This window comes from Amphiprion ocellaris, chromosome 21 (assembly GCF_022539595.1).
Source record: "Amphiprion ocellaris isolate individual 3 ecotype Okinawa chromosome 21, ASM2253959v1, whole genome shotgun sequence".
NCBI lineage: Eukaryota > Metazoa > Chordata > Actinopteri > Pomacentridae > Amphiprion > Amphiprion ocellaris.
The window spans coordinates 25,596,511-25,618,268 of NC_072786.1; the positions used below are offsets into that span (position 1 = coordinate 25,596,511).

Genomic DNA, 21,758 nt, shown 5'->3' on the forward strand with positions numbered 1-21,758 from the left:
TTAGATAGATTTTGAAATGATTTCACACTTTATTTTGAACATGTTTTGAGCTGCTTTTAGGCTTGGTTCTGGTTCCCTTGTTTTGAACCAGTTTTAGAGTTGTTTAAGCACATTTTTGTCTTCTGTTTGGAAAGTTTGATGCTGTTTTTGAGTAGTTTTAAAATTATACACTTGGTTCTCGATTTTGCACTGAGTTGTTTTGACTTATTCCATACTTGGTTCTGTTTCTCATGTTCCGGAGAAGTTTTGGACTGAATGTAAGCAAGTTTTAGACGTGGATTTGGAAGTTGCATTTGACATGGTTTTTAAATAGTTTTTAGGCTGGATTTACACTTGGCTTTGGATAGATTTTTGGACTGATTTTATACTCATTTTGACTTGGTTCTTCTCTTGGTTTGGAGCATTTTTGGACTGTTTTTAAGATATTCTTGGACTTGGATTTGGACTGGTTTTAGATAGTTTTGAACTAGTTGGAATTGGTTTTAGACTTTGTTTTGTAGGAGTAATTTTGCACTTGGTTCTGGTTAGATTTTAGACTGTTATCAACTTGGTTCTAGATTAGTTGTAGGCTAAATTTGAGCAAATTCTGTACTCATAGACTAGTGTTTGTCAGAGTTTTGAACTGGTTTTAAGCAAGTGTTGGACTGGTTCTATACTTGCTGGTATTTAGGTGTGAAACTGGTTTTAGATCTTAGTTTGGACTAGATTTAGACTAGTTCACACTTGGTTTGGACTATTTTATTTTTAACTAGTTTGGGGCTAATTTTGAGCAAGTTTTTGTACTCGTTTTAGACTGGTGTTTGCCATTGTTTTGGACTGGTTTTGGACTGGTTATAGACAGAGTTTTGGGCTGGTTCTGTATTTGATTGTGTATAGATTTGAAACTGGTTTTAGACCTTGATAGATTTACACCGGTTCACACTTGATTTAGATTCTCCTATTCTGGACTAGTTTTGCAATTGTGTTTGGACTGGATTTATGCAAACCTTTTGACTGGTTTAGACTTGATTCTGGGTAGACTTTGGACTGGTTTACCCTCAGTTTTGGAAGCATTCTTTTTATTTATTTTTTTTTTTTTTGCATTTTTTGGTGGATAAATTTTGGACTGTTGTTAGACTTTGTTTTAAACTCGTGTTCTGACCGTTTCTACCTTTACCTGTCAATAACCTGCCACCTCCAGCAGGACTTGGACTCCGTCAGGGGTTTTTCCTTTAAGCATTTGAATTCATTTGTTATTAAGACATTCAGGGAAATAAAACGTTTTACTCCGAAAGTAACAAAAAGAGGTTTGAGTTGTTAAAACGAGTTGCCACTTTATCACACGGTGTCACTTCTGCTTACGGGAAAAACCTCGACTTGGTCCTCATAAAGACGGGAGTCCAGGTGTGTGTCGAGGCTGAGTATTTTTCTCTGCAGTGTTTTGGTTCAAAGTGGATAATTTATTACTGCAGTCCATGTTTGCATAGAGTTCATTACAATACACGGAGCCATAAATCATCTCATTGTTCCCCCTCGCTCTACCTGTCTCGCTCTTTATTGTTCCTCTCCCTGTTCTCTCACCGGGTTTTTAATTTAGATTTGACTCATGCTCGCCTCTCCTTGTCCATCACTTTGGTCTAGAGTCCCACCACTTTTTATTTTTTCCTCCATCTGCTCCAACCTTTAACCCGTCGCCTCCTGTTGTGATGCCGGACAGGTTCTTGAAAGTCTGGAGAAAAGAAGTCCAGAAACTTGTTTGGTAAACATTCAAGTCACGGCAAATCCGTCAGTGAAATATTGAAAGTCTGAAGATGTGAGAAGGTTTTTAATGTCGCTTTGAAAACTAAACCTGCTCTCTTATACCAGCAGCACTGTAGTATAAGTTTTAAAACACTGAAAGTGTAAAAATAATCACCTCTATCACCATTTCAGAAGGGATTCCTGTCTACTAAAGGAATTTATTACAACCCCATAGACTGTATTTAAATAATGGATGTAGCATTAAAGCGGCATTCTCTCTAACAGCCAGCAGGGGGCGACTCCTGTGGTGAGGTTGCATTGAAGTCATTGAAAAAAAAACGATTTCTCATCTAATTTGTCACCTCAGAAAACATTTTCCTGTTAACTTTATGCTCTCAATCACTAGTTTCAAGTCTACTTAAGAACAACGTGCTGTTAATTTAGGAAATTATTGTTCCATCTAGTGGAAAATACTCGATTGAAAAACCTCTTCACTGAAAACTCTTCACATAATTTTGTTTCTTTAAGGTACTAAAGATTCTTTATTTTTACCTGAGTTCTTCTGGTTCAGTGGCTGGTAACTTACTTTCATTACTGATAAACCATTTTTTCTATAAAACATTGCAAAACTGTGAGAAATGTCTGTCCCAGGTTCCCAAATGCTAAACTAGCATCTTGTAGCATGTTGTTCTGAAAAAAAACGCAAAATACTGAATATGTTTCAATGGAAGGAACTCAGAAATGCTTGAAAAATTACATCAAGTCTTGCTATCAAAAGAACGAAGTAGGTCCGTGAAGGACATATTTTTGCTGAAGTTCATTGGAGTGCTATTTATCGTGCCCAGAGGAACCATTTTTGGGGGGTTCTTTGAGACATTTTTGGGGTTTTATATCCGCATCCCACTTCTGATGAGTCAGACTACTTCAATAATGGAATTGCATTTCCATCAACATCCAAGAAAGTTGATCCAATCTGCTGGAATTTGATCTTATTTAAGGGAATCTTTGGAGGTTCTTTGTGGAACTAAAATTTGTTCTTCAGTGTCATCCCTGTGAAGAACCAGTTTTAGTTCCAGTTAGCACATAGTTGTGTGTTAGAAATTATTAATGGAGTGCTAATGAATGACATAAGATTCAGCTGCTGGTAGATCTTTATTGGTTTACTGTCTTGTTAATATAATAGAACCACTATCTGGAAAGGGTTCCTAAAGAACGTATTCTTGTTAAATTTCTTTAAAGCGTCATTTATGGTGCCTAAAAGAATCATTTTTCAGGTCCTCTGAGGCATCTTGGAGGACTTATACCTGCCCTCAAGCAAGTTTCTCAAATTTATCTGCAGAAGTTAGATTTTCTTTTAAAAGGTGCCCTCCTTCTTTGAGACACCTTTGTTTTTTAAAAGAATCTTGTGGTTTCCTTAGGTTCTTTGTGGAACATAGTGATTCCTCTATGGCAAAACACACAGTTAGCACCTTTATTTTTCTAAATAAACTGATAGATAGATAGATAGATAGATAGATAGATAGATAGATAGATAGATAGATAGATAGATAGATAGATAGATAGATAGATAGATAGATAGATAGATAGATAGATAGATAGATAGATAGATAGATAGATAGATAGATAGATAGATAGATAGATAGATAGATAGATAGATAGACTTTATTGTCTGTCCCAAATGGTGACAGAAATTCGTCTTTGACAGGCTCCAACAATAAAATACAACACATAAAAGCACATTGAAAACACAAACTCACAAAGTAGATGTCTAAAAGAAATGTTAGAAACAGCAGCCGATAAAAATGAATAAATAAATATGTAGTGCTCTGTGTCTTATTTTATTTTGTTCGGGATGGTTATTGCAGTGGGATAGTCCTGTGCAAGAAATCATTAGGGGAGTGCTCATGAACGATCTAAGACTTAGTTCTGACTAGTGTTCCACTGTTTTTATCCTTAGTTCTGAACTTTAAACTGGTTTTGTATATATTTTTAGTGGTTTTCTGTCCCATTATTATAATAGAACTGGATGGGATCACAAAGAACTATCTGGAAATAGTTCCTCAAGAACCTATTTTTGCTGAAGTTCTTTAAAGTGCCATTTATTGTGCCTAAAAGCACCATTTTTGATGGTTCTTCAATTACATCCCTGTCAATAACCGTCTTTGGTTCCGGTTATTTTTCTGAATGTAAATGATAAAGTCAGAGAGGAGGTCAGGGTGGATGGACGGGTGCAGAATAATCAATCAATTTCTGATTAAAACCCCAAACTGGAACACTACAATCAGCAAATCACAATGGCTGCTATTCAGGATATAAATTACATTATAGATATTTTTGAATGTATTTACTTTGCTCTGTGTTAACTAAATATTTTGGTGCCATATTTCTACTTTTTTTTCAGAATCTGGTTTATTTAGTGTCAAAATGTTAGATAAGATGTATATAATGATGTGATTTTGATAAAATATCACAATTAAAAGCTTAGATTTGTGTAATTTTTATGATTGAGCCAAAATGTGACGTGCGATTAGTTCAAGGATCATCATAAAATTCAACATCTGCCGTATTGTTGTGTTTTCACAGTTCCTGACTTTGGTAAATTGTGTCATTGTGGCGATTTAAAACCTGTCAGTGCGTTTTGGAGCTCACAGGGTTAAAATAAAAAGTTTATGAGGGGAATCACGCCTGGAATCATCACATCAAACTCCACCAAAATCAGTTGAGCGGACGGAAAGCGGCACCAACAAAACCCTCTTTTGCAGAAACAAATTGTACAGAAGCTGTGGAGCACATTCAGCGTGTTCCAGGATGTTTGTTAGAGAACGTTCGTGAAACCCGACGAGGAGAATCTGTGCGTCAGATGGTTTATTAAACGTCTACCTGCAGCCCTGAAGGACGGCCGGCTTTAATCAATGATCATGTGTGAGAGGAATCCAGTTATATTTAGCTCCCAGTGTGTGTTTGTTGTGTTTGTGTTGCCTCCTGCTCATGTCCGAGGCTAATTAACAGACCGCAAACAAACATCTAACACCCAGTGTGTAGTTCGGAGTGTGTATCCATGTGTGTGTGTTTATGTGCGAGGCTTATTAGTGAGGTTGAACACACTCCTGCACACAAATACACACATTTTTACAACATGGCTGGTGCTAAACTGGTAAAATGAAGAGCAAACAGAGTGACGCTGCTCAGGAATATGAGTGTCAAATAGATTTATTATGTGTAATATGGTGACTCGTATTTAAAAAAAAGCATGAAAGAGCTCATTTCTCACCCTTTTGTCCTCATAAATCCTGATTTAATCCTTTAATTTAAAGCTAATTCTTACATTATTTACCTTCACTGAGCTCAAAACAATGTATAAAACAATCCATCCACGGTTGGAAATAGTCCATAAAAACCACATCACGCGTCTGTTTAAGAAAATTATTGAGCCCGAAACCCAAATTAATAATTTAAAGCAGATTGAAATTTAACTCTCAGGGGCCTGAGCTTCGGTTTTGTTTTTTGTTTGTTTGTTTGTTTGTTTTTTCTTTTTACTGTGTATAAATAATGTGTGTTTAAATTCAGCACTTGAAGTAATCGATGGTAGTGTGAAGTGTTTAAATATGTAAACTGTAGAGAGATCAAATAATATGAAAAATCAAAAAGTGAAACTGAACTTCATGTTTTTTCAAATATAGTTCATTGTATTTGTGTCTCAGTTGAAAAACAAGCAATAAAAAAGAGTCCTTTACTCAGACAAACAGACCTGTTTACATCTTCAATCACAGCTGTAAACATTCATTTCTGGGTTTATTTTTTAGTGCAACAAATCTTCCAGCAATCCAAAACCAAAACTCTGAAAAATAAGCATGTAAACTGAAAGCAATAAATGCTAACTAGAGCACTAAATGTGTATTACTGCAGCACAGAAAATAGTCCCTCAACAACAATAGTGCTCCACCTTTTTTGGTAATAAGTGCACCTCAAACCCAAATCAAATATTAATGCAGTTTCTAAGTTAAACAAATTCTACTTGCTAGATGTTGCTAACTGGAGCATCAAATGTGAAATGTGTATCACTGCCTGAAACAATTTATTGCTTGAAAAATAACTGCATTTGAAACCAAAATTAACCAAATAATCTACTCTAGCAAATGCTAACTAGAACACCAAATATGTGTTACTGCGCCACAGAAAATAGTCAGTTTTACTAAATTATTGAGTCGCAAACCCAAATCAATGATTCAAAGCAAATTCTAAGTTAAAACTAATTCCGTTTGCTAAATGTTGCTAACTGAAGCGTCAAATGTGAAATGTGTATTACTGCGCCACTGAAAATAGTCCCCTACAAATGCAATATTTGCTCTTACCCGAATAATATTTGGAGGAAACCTGAGTATCCAGCTGTTTCAGGAAATTTCAGAGCCTGAAATCATTTTTTACATTTAAAAACAACTGCATTTTAAATCAATATTAAAAAAAACAAAGTTTTTCTACCGTAGCAAATGCTAACTAGAGCACCAAATGTGTATTATTGCACCACTGAAAGTAGTCCCTTAACAACAATAGCGCTCCATCTTTTTATTAAATTAATTAGCCTCAAATCCTAATGATTTCAGGCACATTTTAAGTTAAAACAGATTCTACTTCCATGAATGCTGACGGCACTCCAGATGTGTATTACTACGCCACCAGTACACTAGTCCCTAGTCACTAGTGCCAGGCTGTTTTAGGAAACTACTGAGCCTGAAATCAAAATCATCATTTTTAAAAAGCTGTATTTTAAAGCTAAACGTGTGTATTTTTGTAATAACTTCTTATTAGAGCACCAAATGTGTATTAATATGCCACAGAAAATAGTTCCTATCCACAACAGTGCTCCACCTGTTTTTTTGTTTGTTTTTTTAGTGCTTGGTCTCAAACCCAAATCAACATTTTGAAAATTTTACCCTAAAACTACTCCACTTCCATGTCAATCAAGTCACTGATTTCAAAATAAATATATTCAAATATTTATTTAATGATCTACTGCAGCAAATGCTAACTGGAGCACCAAATGTTTATTATTGCGCCACAGAAAATAGTCCTAACATCCACAGCACTTGACTTTTTTGGAAAATCTTGAGCCTCAAACCCAAAGCAACGATTTCAAGCAAATTTTAGGGGAAAAAAAATCCTCCATTAATAAATGCTAACTGGAGCATTAAATGTGAAATGTGTATTACTACGCCACTAAAAATAGTCCCCTACAAATCCACTTTTTTCTCATGTTTGAATAATGGTTGCAGAAAACAATTGTTTACAGCTGTTTTAGGAAATTGTTGAACCTGAAATTTGAATACAAATTTTTTAAAAAGTAGTTACTTAATGTCTTACTGCAGTAACTGCTAACTAGCGCACCAAATGTGTATTACTGCGCCCCTGAAAATAGTCCCTAACAACTACAGTGCTGCACCTTTTTCTTTTTTCTTTTCTTTTTTTTATACTAATTAACTACCCAAATCAACTATTTTAAGCAAAATTTCAGGTTAAAGCAAAATCTATTTCAATAAATGCTAACAGGAGCGCTGATCATGTATTACTACACCCCTGAAAATAGTCCCATAAAAATGCACTATTTCCTAATGTTTGAATAATATCAAGTAAAAAACAAGTGTCCACTTTTATTAGGAAATCAAAACTTTAATTAGTAATTTAATTGAAAGCCGCATTATTAAATTGTTGTCGTAGCGCAACAACCGCTAACTAGAGAACCAAAAACGTATTAATGTGCCACTGAAAGTAGTCCCTAACAAATACATTATTTCCACCTGTTCCTGAGTGGTATGTGGTAGTTTGTAAAATATGAAGCTATATAAAGGGTTTTAAACATTTACAGGAAAATCTCACTAAAAGTTTTAAGAAACTGTCAAATAAATATTGAGTTTGAGCCTTTTCGTGGGATTTGTCAACAGTGATATAGGATGACCTTCGGCCTTCTACTCTGAATAATGAAAACGGCATCAACTCAGTGTAGATTTGTCATATTTTATTCAAACTATGCGATCATTTATTCATGTTGTTTACATTTTTTATGCAGCGTCGCAGTTTATTCGAGGTGTCCTGCGTAGTTCGGCTCCCTGTTTTATTCGGTGTCTTCGGGCTCAAGAGGTTTTGCTGTGATTGGTTTCGCTTTCGTTCCTCTTTAATTGACAGAACGCAGAGATAAGCGGCAAGCCGAGCAGCTTTGTTGTCGTAAATCAAAGGTTTGCTGCTTGTGACAGATTGATTTTGCCAGCCGATTTTTCTACAGCAATTTGAACATCTCAAACGCTCACATTAAGTAATTGGAGTGTGGCAGGAAAACAGGAATCACAGAGCTGAACGCTTCCTGATGAAGGATCCGGCTTTGCTGTCTGTTGCGTCGCCGTCAGACACTTTTAAATGCAAATAAACTGGAAAAGATATTAGCAATTATCACTTCACAAACAGTGCAATCCTGTTTCACTCTCCTGACGTTGTTTTCTTTTGTCTGCTCAGCAGCTCAGGCTGAACAACTGCGAGGAGGTTTTTGACGAGTTTGTACTTTCAGCTGCTTTCTGATTTTTAGCACCTGGGTGGATCCATTAACGGGTTGGAAACCTGTCAGAGTTTGGGCTGATTATGGTTCAGGCTTGTTGTTTTTGGCAGAAAAAATACAGAAAGAAATTTAACAAGGCTTCAGTTTAAATCTCCAGAGGCTCAGTCGTCTCTGCTGCATCATGTCTGAGTTCAGTTGGTCAGAATGAGGCTTTTAGCATCATCTAACTGGTTCAACTTTATAACAGACCTTTTACTCTGGATCCAAGTGGTCCACATAATGTGAGGTTCATAGGAACCCCAGAACTCAGCAACAAGTCTTTTAGCCTGGATACAGATGATCCCCCGATACTGTGACCATCTTAGAACCAAAAACTTAACTAATCTCTGGATCCAACTGGTCCAGAACTCTACGGGCAAATGTTAAACCCAGTTCCAGCTGGTTCAGATATAGTTGAATGAGTCTAGAACTATGCACCAAGCCTCTAAAGCCAGATCCATGTAGTCTAAAACTCTTCAACATGCCTTTTTTCCTGCTTCCAGATGATATAAATATTGTGAGGTTCTTGCCAATCTAGAACCAATCTAGAAGTCTCTGAATAATGTTAGATCTAGTTAATCCAAAATTCTTTTCTTAGGATCAACAGTTGAACTAATCTAGAACTTTGCTCTAACCAAGGAACTATGACTAGATATACCTGGTCTAAAACTCTGAAGATAAACTTCAATACCTGTTCCAACTGGTTCAGATATAGTTGACCTAGTCTAGAACTATGTACCATGCCTCTAAAGCTAGATCCACAGCATGCCTTTTTCCCTGGTTCCAGATAGTATAAATATTGTGAGGTACTTAGGATCCACAGTTGAACTTATCTAGAACTCTGTTTTAACTAAAGATCTAAGGCTTGATATTCCTGGTCTTAAACTCTGCAGGTAAACTTTAAACCCAGTTCCAAGTGGTTAAGATACACTGAGGTTTGTAAGCATCTCCGTTGACCTCGTCTAGAACTGTATCAAAAACTCGAAGGCTGGATCCACATGTTCCAGGATTCTACAACAAGCCTTGAAACCTGAACCCAGCTGCTCCAGAACTATGCAGGAAACCTTTAATCCCAGATTTATCTGGTTCAAATCCATTGAGGTTCTTAGGTCCCACAATTGAACTAGTCTAGAACTTTGTACTGGATCCTAATGTTGGATCCACCTGGTCCAAAACTCTGCAGCCAGCCGTTTTGTCTGGAACTAGATGGTCCAAATACTGTAAGTTTCCTAGAACCCCCAGTTTAGCTAGTCTAGAAGCCCATACCAAGTCTCAAACGCAAAATCCATCTGCTCCAACACTTGGGAACAAGCCCTTTAATCTGGTCCATCTGGTCCAGATACTGTGAGGTTCTTAAATCATGTCCAGAGTGTCCAGAGCTTTACAGCCATTCTGCTTGCTGACATTTAATCGGTCTGGAACTGTACTAACCGATGACAGCGTCCGATCCAAAATGAATCCGATCCAACAGCTGAGGGAAGCTCCTCTACCGGATCAAACTGGTGCAGCAAAGTTCTTCCCTCAGGACCAGTTGGCCCAAATACAGGAAGATGTTTCATACTGGTCAAACTGGCCAGAACCCTGCAGAGCAGCTGATACTCCACTCATCACCTAAGTAGGATGTACATGCTGGTTCATGTGTGATTCTGATCCCAGAACTCTCCAGGCAGCTTTTTAGCATGTTCTTCTGTTCCAGCTACAACTGAGATCTTTTTAAAAATGATTTTTCATTTCCTGTTGCTCAGCAGCAGAGACTGTTTTCCAAAAAAATCAAGTTTCCAAACTATTTGGCCAGTGGCCTCGGCCGAATCCCCGAGTCACATGAAGATTAATTAAGTGGGAGATTTGAGAATTTGTTGTGACCGTTGTTGATGCCGTTAATTTCCAACTCGGCCGGTTGGGCTGGAAGACGCAGCAAAGTCGTGAGAGTTTCGCAGATGTGTGGATGTAAACAGCATTGGTGCCAAAACGACAACCAGGACTCATTTGGTTTTGGCCATGGAAGAAGCTGCAAGAAGCGAAAGTCAGATTCAGTCCCAGCGCTGGAGAGAGGGATGAATATTTATCAGCGAGGGTCAGACGGAGGGAGGGGAGGAAGAAGACGATGATCAAAGGCTCAGATCTGCTTTGTTCTGGGAGAAAGGCAGAAAAACAGAAGGAAGGAAAGGAGGAAGGCGGCGACGCTGAAACGAATTAGGAAAGAAAACAGCAGGTTTGTCTACTCGATGCTGTTGCATAATTAGCTGGAATATTTTACGTCGTTATTTTCGGCAACTGTAATTCTAAAAATAAAAAATTGCTCCGTCGTTTCCCGTCGACTCCAGAAAATCCTCCCCGAAGCTGCTACTAATACTCGACTGTGTTCAACAACCAAAGAGGGTTTTTTTTATCCACTGGGGATCCCTGAGTTCATCCAGGGATCGAGGTCTGCAGGCACCGCTCGAGGTTAGAAGAATACTGTAATCTCCTGTGGACGCTCGTGTATATATTTGACGAAAATAGCATCCGCATAACTAGTAACCTTCAACCTCGACTCCTCCACATACAGTTAGACAGTTTTGTCCAGCTAGAACTGACATAAACAAGGGATAAAAGATAGAATTTTTGCTGGAGATGTTGCTCGAAAAAGTAAAACAATCCAAATGAGATGCACAGTGACCACAAAAAGATGCAATATGACATGAAGTTAGGTACAAATGGCCTACAAAGGTAAAAAAAACTACCAAAATGAGACACAAAATGCAAACAAACTGGCACTAAGCAACTACAATGAGATCCAAAATTACTAAAATTCAATAGAAGTTACCTAAAAAGACAAAAAAAAAAAATCGAAATGTGTTAAACCAAAATGAAACACAAAAATTTTTCAGAAGAATTGCCAATGTGACACCATTTAATAACCAGAAACTGTAAAAACAGGAAGAACTGTTGGATTTCCAGGTTTGCAACAGTCCTTGAATGCATCATTTATGAGGTGATTGAACCACAAAGAGACAAAAAGTGACCAAAATAAGATGCAGAATGACTAAAAGGAAATATAGATGACCTGAAAAGGCACAAACTACCAAAATTAGTTCCTAAAGGACCACAACACGATGCGAAAGGACTGCAAACAACCAAAATGAAAAACAAATTTTTGATTTGTAGAGAATTTTTCTGAAGAATTCCCAAAATTACACCATTGAACAGTCCTTGAATGCATCATTTATGATGTGATTTAACCACAACGAGATGCCAAATGACCAAAATGAGATACAGAATGACTAAAATTCAATACAAATGATGTAAAAAGACAAAAATCAATCAAAAGTAGACATAAAATGATGACAAAAAGATGCAAAATGACATTTAGACACAGTAAAGTTAGGTACAAATGGCCTACAAAGACAAAAAACTACCCAAATGAGTCTTAGAATGCATCATTTATGACGTGATATAACCATAATGAGATACAAAATGACCAAAATGAGATGAAGAATGACTAAAATTAAGGATACATGATCTGAAAATACAAAATAAATAATAAATAAATAAAAATTTGCCATAAAATGGTCAAAATGCCACAGAAGGAGCAACTTTCTGGAATAAAAGCAGGTATTTCTTATAGCAACAAGCTAGTTTAGAATTTGTCATCAATGTATTTGACATCATGTTTTAAAACCATGTGTTGCATTAATGATTTATTTTTATGAATTCATTATTTTACAATCCAAAAAATATACCATTTTGCTGTATTTGTCAGTAAAAAAATCATAGAAATTAAAAAGTACAGTAATTTATTGTTTTATTGCTTTTTAAAAAAAGCCATATTAAGGATTAAAAAATACACATTTTTAATTTTGTTATTTTACCTGTTTTGCAAAATAATTTACATATTGATTTTTAAAAATATTTAAATAATGTCAACATGAATTCATTATTTTACTTCTCAATATTTAAATCAGTTGAAAGACAAACAAAATAAATTGACAATGCTGTTATTATACAGTTTAATCCTGTTTTATTAAATTATGTTTTGTTAAAGTCTTAATTTACCTGTTGACATAAAACTTCTATCAAAAAACTGTATTTTTAATGATAATATTTTGCTGTTTTACAGTATTTGACCATGAAATTACATTTTTACTGGCTTTAAATCAGTTTAAATGATCATTATGCTACAGATATTTACATTATTTTCCATTTTTTTTAACATTGCAGTCTTTAAAAATGCATTTCCTGGCTCCTTTACTGCCACATTTTCACTGTGTTATTACAGAATTTCTTGTTTTTAACCGTGCATCAAGCTCTCACAAAATCCTGCGAACAAACAAGCAAACAAACAAACAAATCGTTCCTCCGTCACCCGTGATGCACGTGCGTTGCCGCAGCAACAGCAGTTGCCACCATAGCAACCTGCATCAGCTTCCCCGGAAACGCCGTCCGAAGCTCCTGGAGGCGTCTTTGAGTTTTAATGAGGAGGGGAGACGACAGAGGAGCTTAATGAAGACACAGAAAGAGAAAAAAAAACTACAGACGTTGTCATTTTTAATTACTTTAGACAGAAAAAAAAGGATTAATTCTTTTTTTTTCATCACACGAAGCTAAAAAAAATCTGATTTTCTGTTAGTCAGGAGGCTTAAAACAAAACCGGCTGACCCACTTCCCACATTTACAAACCAGCTGGATGAAAAGTAAAAAATCCTCTGAAAGCATCAGAATAAAAATAAAATCAAACGTAAACTGTTTAATGGAGCAGACGAGGCGATTAATTAAACACAAACCATGAAACACGTGTTCGGTTTTGTTGTAAAATCGCACAGAATCACTCCATCATTTGGTTTTCATTTATTATCACACAGAAATGAAGTTTTTACAGCAAGAGTTGCTTCCTGCAGCAGTTTTAATGAGCGGATTTAGTCAGAAAAATCAATATTCTTCTCAGTGACGACAGGCTTTATCAACACTGGAAGAAATTACAAAGATGTTTCACCATGCTGAATGCATCTTCCATCTCCTCTGTTCACCATATCTGAGCCGTGCCACATTCATTTTATGGCATTTTCAGAATTTTTTTTGTCACTTTATAGTCATTTTGGAACAATTTTTTGACATTTTTGGCCTTTTCTGTGTTGTTTTGGGTCATTTTGTTTCTTGTTTTTAATTATTTCCATGTTTTCAGCATCTCCAGATTAAAAAAACAAAACAACCAAATAACTCCAAAATGACACAGAATGAATAAAATTACATTCAAATGAAGCAACAACACCGCAAACAAGAGAAATGAGAGATAAAATGGCTACAAAGACACACAAAATTACCAAAAAAGACGTAAAATGTCCGTAAAGAGAAGCAAAATGACTCCAAAATGGCACAGAATGAGTAAAATTACATTCAAAATTAGCAAGAACACCACAGACAAGCAAAGTGAGACATAAACTGAACAAAATGATGCACAGAAAGAGTAAAATATACAGAAACGATCCAAAAATGCAAAAATTAAGACATAAAATGGCCAAAATTAAATACAAATGAACCATAAAAATGATTATTAAAAAAAAAAAAAAAAAAAAGAACAGCACCCAGAAAGAGTAAAATATTTACAAATGACCCAAAAATACAAAAGATTTTTTGGTCCAGTTTTGAGTCTCATCATCAGTAGAAAGATGTTTCACCATGCTGAATGTATCTCCAACAACTTGCTGCTCTGTTCGCTGTTTCTAAGCCATGCTGCATTTATTTTATTCATCCAGTAGCTTTGACTTGTCCAAAGTGACTTGAAATTTGAAATATTACTCAAAATCTGTCCAAAATGAAGAGAAATTCATCCAAAATATCTCATAAATCATCCAAAATAACACAGAAAAATCTACATAATGACCAAAAAACTGTCCAGCATGATAAAAATGTTCACGAAAATTTGTCCAAATTCATAAAATTATAATTGAATTTTAATTATTTTTACGTGATCTGATGCATAGGGACCAATTTGTGAATGAAAACAATTAGATTTTCAACAAATTTTAAATTTTAAGCTTCAGTTTGGTTGTTTGTCGTGATGGAAAATATCTAATTTTAGTGTTTTGTTTTTCAGGTCATTTATGCTTAATTTTAGTGGTTTTATATTTTATGTTGCTGGGTTTCTTTGTCTTTTGGGGTCATTTGTATTCAACTTCAGTCATTCTGCAGCTAAATGTGGTCAATTTGTGTCTCGTTTTTCTTTATTTTTTGGCTTTTTGGATCATTTATAGTTAATTTTAGTCTTCCTGCATCTGATTCTGGTCATTTTCTGTCTCTTTTTGGTCTGTCTGTGTGTCTTTTTTTTATCTTTTTGTGTCTCTTTTTTGATCATTTTCTGTCTCTTTTTGGTCTTTCTGTTTGTCTTTTTGGTCATTTTGTGTCTCTGTTTTATCTTTTTGTGTCTCTTTTTTCATCATTTTGTGTCTCTTTTTGGTCTTTTTGTGTCTCTTTTTGTGTCTTTTTGGTCATTTTGTGTCTCTTTTTGTGTCTTTTTGGTCATTTTGTGTCTCTTTTTGGTCATTTTGTGTCTCTTCGTGGTCTTTTTGTGTCTCTTCGTGGTCTTTTTTTTATCTTTTTGTATCCCATTTTGGTTATTGTTGTTTTTTCAGGTAATCTGCATCTAATTCTGGTTTTGCGTCTGTTTGTGAACGTCATATGTCTAATTTAGGCTCTTTATTGGCTTTTTGGGTGTTTTTAATTTAACTTTTTTCAGTTTTGCATCTGATTTTGGTAATTTTGTGTCATGTTTTAAATGAATTTTGTTTTTACAGGTCTTTTTTTGTTTTAGTCATTCTGCACCTCACCTTATGGTCTTTCAGATCCTATTTGTTGTTTTTTCGGGTCATTTGCTTTTAATTGTGGTTGTTTTGTGTCTCTCTGTGATCGTCATATGTCTTATTTAGGTTGTTTTTTTGGCTTTTTATTTAACTTTAGTCATTTTGCATCCTGCTGTGGTAACTGTGCATCTTTTTGTGGTCATGTTTTTGTCTCTTTATGGTCATTTTGTGTCTCTTTGTGGTAGTTTTTTTTTTTTTTTTGGTCTTTTTGGGTCTTTTACATTTAATTTTGGTTGTTTTGTGTCTTTGTTATCAAATCACGTCACGAATGATACGTTCAAGGACCAGAGGAAAGCTGAAAATCCAACTATTCTCTCTGTTTCTGGCTGATAAATGGTTCTATTTTGGTGTTTTTTTTGTAAAGAAAACTTGCCTTTTATGGCTGCCAGCTGGTTTTGGGAGTTTAGAGGGTCTAACTCATGAGTTTGTGGTTATAAACAAAATAGATTCAGCTTGACTGAATTTTATTCTCCACACTGAAACATGGAGCTGAGCAGCAGGCAGCAGGAAGTAATGATAATAGGATCATAGTTTGCAGCCACTCTAAGGATTAGAGCTTCATCCTTATTGTATCAGGACAAAGGAGGATCAAACTCAGTGTAAAGAAATCTGAGTTTATAAACCAGAATGTGATGAAAATCAGCATCACAGCTGCAGTCAGATGGTCAAAGAACAGCAGGATGAAAATACAGCTCACATCTCTTTAGTCCACTGAGCAAAAATCAAGATGGAATGAGACACAGATTGACAAAAAAATAACACAAAACACTTGGAAATTTTTTTTAAAAACTAAAATGAGATGGAAAATGCCTAAAATTAAATTCTAAACCAAAATCAAACATAAAATGACCACAAGTAGACGCAAAACAATCAGAATAAGTTGCAAAATGGACAAAATTAAATGCAACTCACCTATAAAGACAAAAGGCAACTAAATGAGATGTAAAAGAATAACAGAGACAAATTTTGACCACAGAAAGATGCAAAAAAGACTCCAAAATGACATACAGAATATCTAAAACTATATTTAAATGTCCCAAAAAGACCAAAGACGACAAAATAAGACACACACCAAAATGACTCCCAGAGAGAGTAAGATATAAACAAATGACGCAAAAATACAAAAAACTACAAGAAACATGACACAAATTGACCAATACCAAGCATATGAATCAGAAAAACAATCAAAGGAGACATAAAATGACCACACAAAGACAAAGAAATTACCAAAATGAGACACAAAGGCACCCAGAAAAAGTAAAACATATACAAATGACCCAAAAAGACAAAAACATCAAAAAACAAGACATGACATGACCACAAAACGATAAAACAAGTAAGCAAAATGATGAAAGTGAGACATAAAATGAAAACAAAAAGACAAGCAAAAGACCAAAATGAACAAAATGAGACAAAAAAGACCAAAATTCCACCCAAAAAGAGTAATACACATACAAATGACACAAAATACCAAAAAATAAAACACACAATGGCCAAAATCAAACACAAACAAAGCATAAAAACAACCAAAATGACCTGAGAATCGGGTATCTACACTGATATTGGTGTAAAAGTGCAGCTTTCAGATGCATCTCTGCAGCCAAACAAAGTTTCCTCCGTCGCCGTGAAGCAGCCGCTTCCTGTTGGTAGACGGTTGTTTTCCATGAACTGCCTTGGGGATTTGAACCGGCGCCTGTTGAGCCAGGCACCGACGGCAGCCAGCAGCAGCCCGCTAGCTCCCACAGGGCCCCGGTTTGAATCCCTGCCATCCCATAATCACAACCTGCCAGAAAGGAAGTTAGCATTCATGTGTGAGACGATCTTCAGATTCATTTCATACTGAGCCGGTTCATGGAGCTGCTTTTAGAAATAGAGTCTCGAATGATTCTTATTTATTCATTTGTGTATTTTTACTTCCTGCAACGTTCAGTGAAAACCTGAATCCAATCGATGTTCAGCGTTTCCTCCCTCTGACTTGAAAACAGCAGCAGAGCTTCAGCAGGGAAACAACCATAATAAGACACAGAATGGCCAAAAGTAAATGAAAAAGACTTGAAAAATACAAAAAAAAAATCAAGCAAAATGCCCACAAGCAGATGCAAAATAACCAAAGTGACACACCGAATGACCAAAATTAAATATGGAAGACTAGAAAAATACAAAAAACACTAAAATGAGACACAGAATGAGCAAAAGTAAACAGAAAAGACAAAAAAATAACCAAAATGGCACAAAATGACCATCAATGGATGCAAAACAACCAAAAATGATGCACAGAAGGACCAAAACTAAATGGAAAAGACTACAAAGACTGATGAAACTACGAAAATTAGACAAAATGGCCATCTATAGATACAAAACAACCATAATGACACACAAAATGCCTAAACTTCAATACAGGTGACCTGAAAAGATGAAAAAAAACCAACCAAAATGATACAAAATGACCATCAATACATGATAAACAATTAAAATTATGCACAGAATGACTGAAACTAAATGGAAAAGACTTGAAAGACAAAAAAAACAAAACAAAATGAGACAAAATGACCACAAGATGTAAGACAACCATGACACAAAAAATGTCTAAACGTTAGTACAAATGAACCAAGAAGACAACCAAAAACCAACTACTATAAGACAAAACAAACACAAACAGACAAGATGACCACAAAATACTGAAAATGACCCAAAAAGACAAAAAAAACAACCAAATGAGATGCAAAACGACCATCAAGAGACGCAAAACAACCAACATGATGCACAAAATGACCAAAACTAAATGGAAAAGACTTAAAAAGACAAAAAAAACACCAAAATGAGAAAAAATGACAAAGTGACCACAAAAAACATAAAATGACCAAAATTAAAAGCAAATGACCTGAAAAAAACAAACAAACTGAACAATAAAAAGACCTGCGGCATAAAATAGTCAAATGAGATATAAAGCAAACACAAAGAGACACAAAATGATCACAAAGAGATGGAAAAGGACCAAAATGAGATAAATTAAATGTAAATGACACAAAAATACAATAAATGGATGCAAACCAACCACAAAGAGCAGTGAAATGACCAGAAGACTCCCAACTGACCACAATTAAATACAAAAGACTCATAAAGACAAAAAAAACAACCAAAATGGGATAGAAAATGACAACAAGGAGATGCAAAATGACAAAAATTAAATGCAAATGACCAGAACAGACAAAAAACAGCCACAAAGAGATAATATGTCTACAAACAAAAGCAAAACAACCAGTCAACAACTGACCAAAATAAGGTACAAAACCATCAAAATGAGATGCAAAATAACTGAACTAAAGTACAATTGACCACAATATAGACAGAAAAACAACCAAAATGAGACAAAATGACCAGAAAAAGATAGAAAATGACCAAAATGAAATGCAAATGACTTGAAAAGACAACAAATAACCAAAATGTGGCATGAAACAACAATAAAGAATCAGAAAACAACAGACACCAAATGACCACAAATAGGTGGAAAATGACCAAAGTTTTGTACAGATTGCCTACAATTAAATGGAAATGGCCTGAAAAGACAAAAACAACCACAAAAAACACTATCTACAACGAGAAGCAAAACACCTATAAAGAGTTGGAAATTGACCAAATAAGATATAAAACCACCAAAATGAGATGCATAATAACTGAAATTAAGTACAACAGACCACAAAAGACAAGAAAACGTCCAAAATGAGACACAAAACAACCACAAGAACGTGCAAAATGACAAAAAGAGATAGAAAATGACCAAAATTAAATGTGAATGACTTGAAAAGACAACAAACAACCAAAATGAGACACAAAACGACCACAAACAGATGAAAATCAGCTGCGGAACGACTCAGAAACGACAACAAAATGACTTTAAATGATGTTTTTATTGTTTTCAGCTGCAGACAGTCGATTCTTATGTTTCCTACAACTTGCTTCCTCACTTAAATCACAAACCGAGCTCTGGTTGTTTGGTTCTGTTTGTTCTGAGGTTCTGTTTGTTCCGAGGTTCTGCTCGGTGTCAGAGCCTCTCGGGTTACTTTCTATTCATTAAATCTACAGGAGACGGTAAAAACTCTCACATATTCTGAGACTTTGATCAGCTTGAGGACGACGTTCTGCCAGAAACGTAAAGAAGCAAACGTCCTGCAGCCTTAATGAGGCTGTACAGAGTCTGGAGGTAAACTTTAAAGATCCGGAGCAGCAGAAGTTCTGAAGGGAACCTCAGAACAAAGCTGGCAGCGTTTGGTCCCAAATGTTTTCATTCATTCAGAGCTGGTTGCCTGGAAACAGCCTCCAGTCTGGAGGTCCAAAGTTCCTCCGTCGGTTCAGTCGACTTCTCCACCTCCGACTGCATTAAAGAGACGCTGAGAGAAGAATCGTCCAATCAGGAGCCTCGTTACCGTCTGGTCGCTGCTGATCAACAAAGCTGCTGCACGGTGTCGAGGCCAAGTCGGTCCTTCAGGAGCAGCGATGGCAGGAAGAATTTAATTAAACTTCCTGGGTTTCATTTCTGGGGTCTCAAAGTTCCCACAGAGAGGAAAAAACAACAACAACTAGGCGAAAAGTGACCACAAAGACATGCAAAATGACTAGCAAAGTGACTAAAACTACATACAAATCATCTAAAAAGACAAAAAAACAACAACTAGGTGAAAAGTGACCACAAACACACACAAAGTAACCAAAATGAGAAGCAGAATGACTAAAAGTACATAGAAATGATCCAAAAAGACAAAACAAACAATCTTAAATGGGACAAAAATGTCCAGATAAAGACTCAAAAAGACTGAAATGAGGTGCAAAATGATCAAATCAGCCAAAAACAGTTAGACAAACTAAAATCAAACAGAAATGACACAAAAAAGACCAATAAATATCAAAATGAGACATAAAACAACCACAAAGACAAAAAAAAGTTTTTTTTGTGATATTTACTTTTTGTTGGGGTATTTTTGTGTCTCATTTGGGTCTTTTGTGTGCACTTTTAGTCATTTTACATGTTGTTAAAATGACCAAAATGACACCCAGAAAGACTAACATATATCCAGATGACCCAAAAATACAAAAAATGACCAAAATGACACACATAAAAACACAAAACATTAAAAATGGCACATTGAATGGCTAAAACTGAATACAAATTACTCACAAAAACACCCAACTGAGACACAAAAAGACCAACAACATAGTCAGTACCACAAAAAGAATCACAAAACGGCCAAAATCAGATGCAGATTACCCAGAAAAGTCAAACAACTACCAAAATGAGACACAAAATGGCCACGAAAAGACGTAAAACGATGAAAATTACACACTGAATGACTACAACTAAATGCAAATGACCCAAAACGACCAAAATGAGTCTTTTTTCATGTTCATCTGATGCTGCTCTCATGTCTGAATGGATTTAAGAAACGTTGTCAGGATGAATAAATGAATGAACTTCCTGTTTGTTCCAGTGGTTTGGAGATCTGGTGACTCCGGTCTGGTGGGAGGACGTCTGGTTGAAGGAGGGTTTCGCTCATTTCTTCGAGTACGTCGGAACAGATTTCCTCTTTCCAAAGTGGAACATGGTGAGTCCAGCTTCAGTTTGTTCATTATTATCCACGTTTGTCTCGTTTATTCATGTTTCTGGTTGGTTTTAAACTAGAACATTTGTTGGAAAGTCAGAAACCACAGCTGTTTCTTTAAGACTTTCTACGTTTTGTTCTGGTTGAACTTTTATCGTCCGAAGACAAAATCTTGATTTAAACTCAAAATTAGTGCTCGGAATTTGGATTTCAGGTCCTGAAATCACAGTTTTAATAGTTTTTTGAATTGCTTTTTGTTTCTTTATACATTATTTCACATGAAATACCAAACACATCTCGTGGACACCCATCACAAATAATTATGGTCGTAAATATTCGTCATTAAACATAATAATAATAATAATAATAATAATAATAATAATAATAATAATAATAAAATAAATAAGCATAAAGAATAATGAAAAATACATTATAATATATACAATTAATAGAAAAATAACTACTACTACTAATAATAAATAATTTAAATAAATAAATACATACATAAATTTATGACATTTGTGAAATTTAGAAATTTTTGAAAAATTAAGGTCAGAAAATATGTTTTAATTAGGGAAAATTATCAGATTTTCACTGCATTTTTTTTAACTATTTTTATGTTATTTTATTGTATTTTTTGACATAGAAGCTGCTTATTAAACAAAATAATATGTGAATTTTAGAAATTTATGAAAAATTAAAGTTTTAATGATAGAATATTATCAGATTTTCCCTGGATTTGTTTACTTTTTATGCCATTTTTCTGTATTATTTGACAGAGACTGCTTGAACCGTAACATTTTCTACTGTGTGGTAATTAAATAACACATAAAGTAATTTTAAATAAAATTTAGTCAGAACAACTTAATTCTAAAGAGTAATCAACTTAAAAACTTGGATTTATGCCACCAACAGGAAATAATTAGAAACACGTTGTATTTTGGAGGTAAATTTAATTCCCCGAACTCAGTGGAGTTTGTTGTTTGAAAATAATATCATTAAAAGATTGATTCAGACTCAGTCCAACAT

The 21,758-nt window shown here is 35.2% G+C and overlaps 1 protein-coding gene across 2 annotated transcripts in view; it reads left to right on the top strand.

Annotated features, from left to right (window-relative positions):
- LOC111571736 (thyrotropin-releasing hormone-degrading ectoenzyme-like) overlaps positions 1 to 21,758 on the top strand; it is a 280,894-nt gene that overhangs the window by 176,738 nt on the left and 82,398 nt on the right. For both annotated transcript variants that reach the window (XM_055006866.1, XM_055006865.1), the window contains one exon: positions 20,619 to 20,732. In XM_055006866.1, the coding sequence (XP_054862841.1) occupies positions 20,619 to 20,732 (114 nt within the window). The remainder of the gene's footprint in view (positions 1 to 20,618; positions 20,733 to 21,758) is intronic.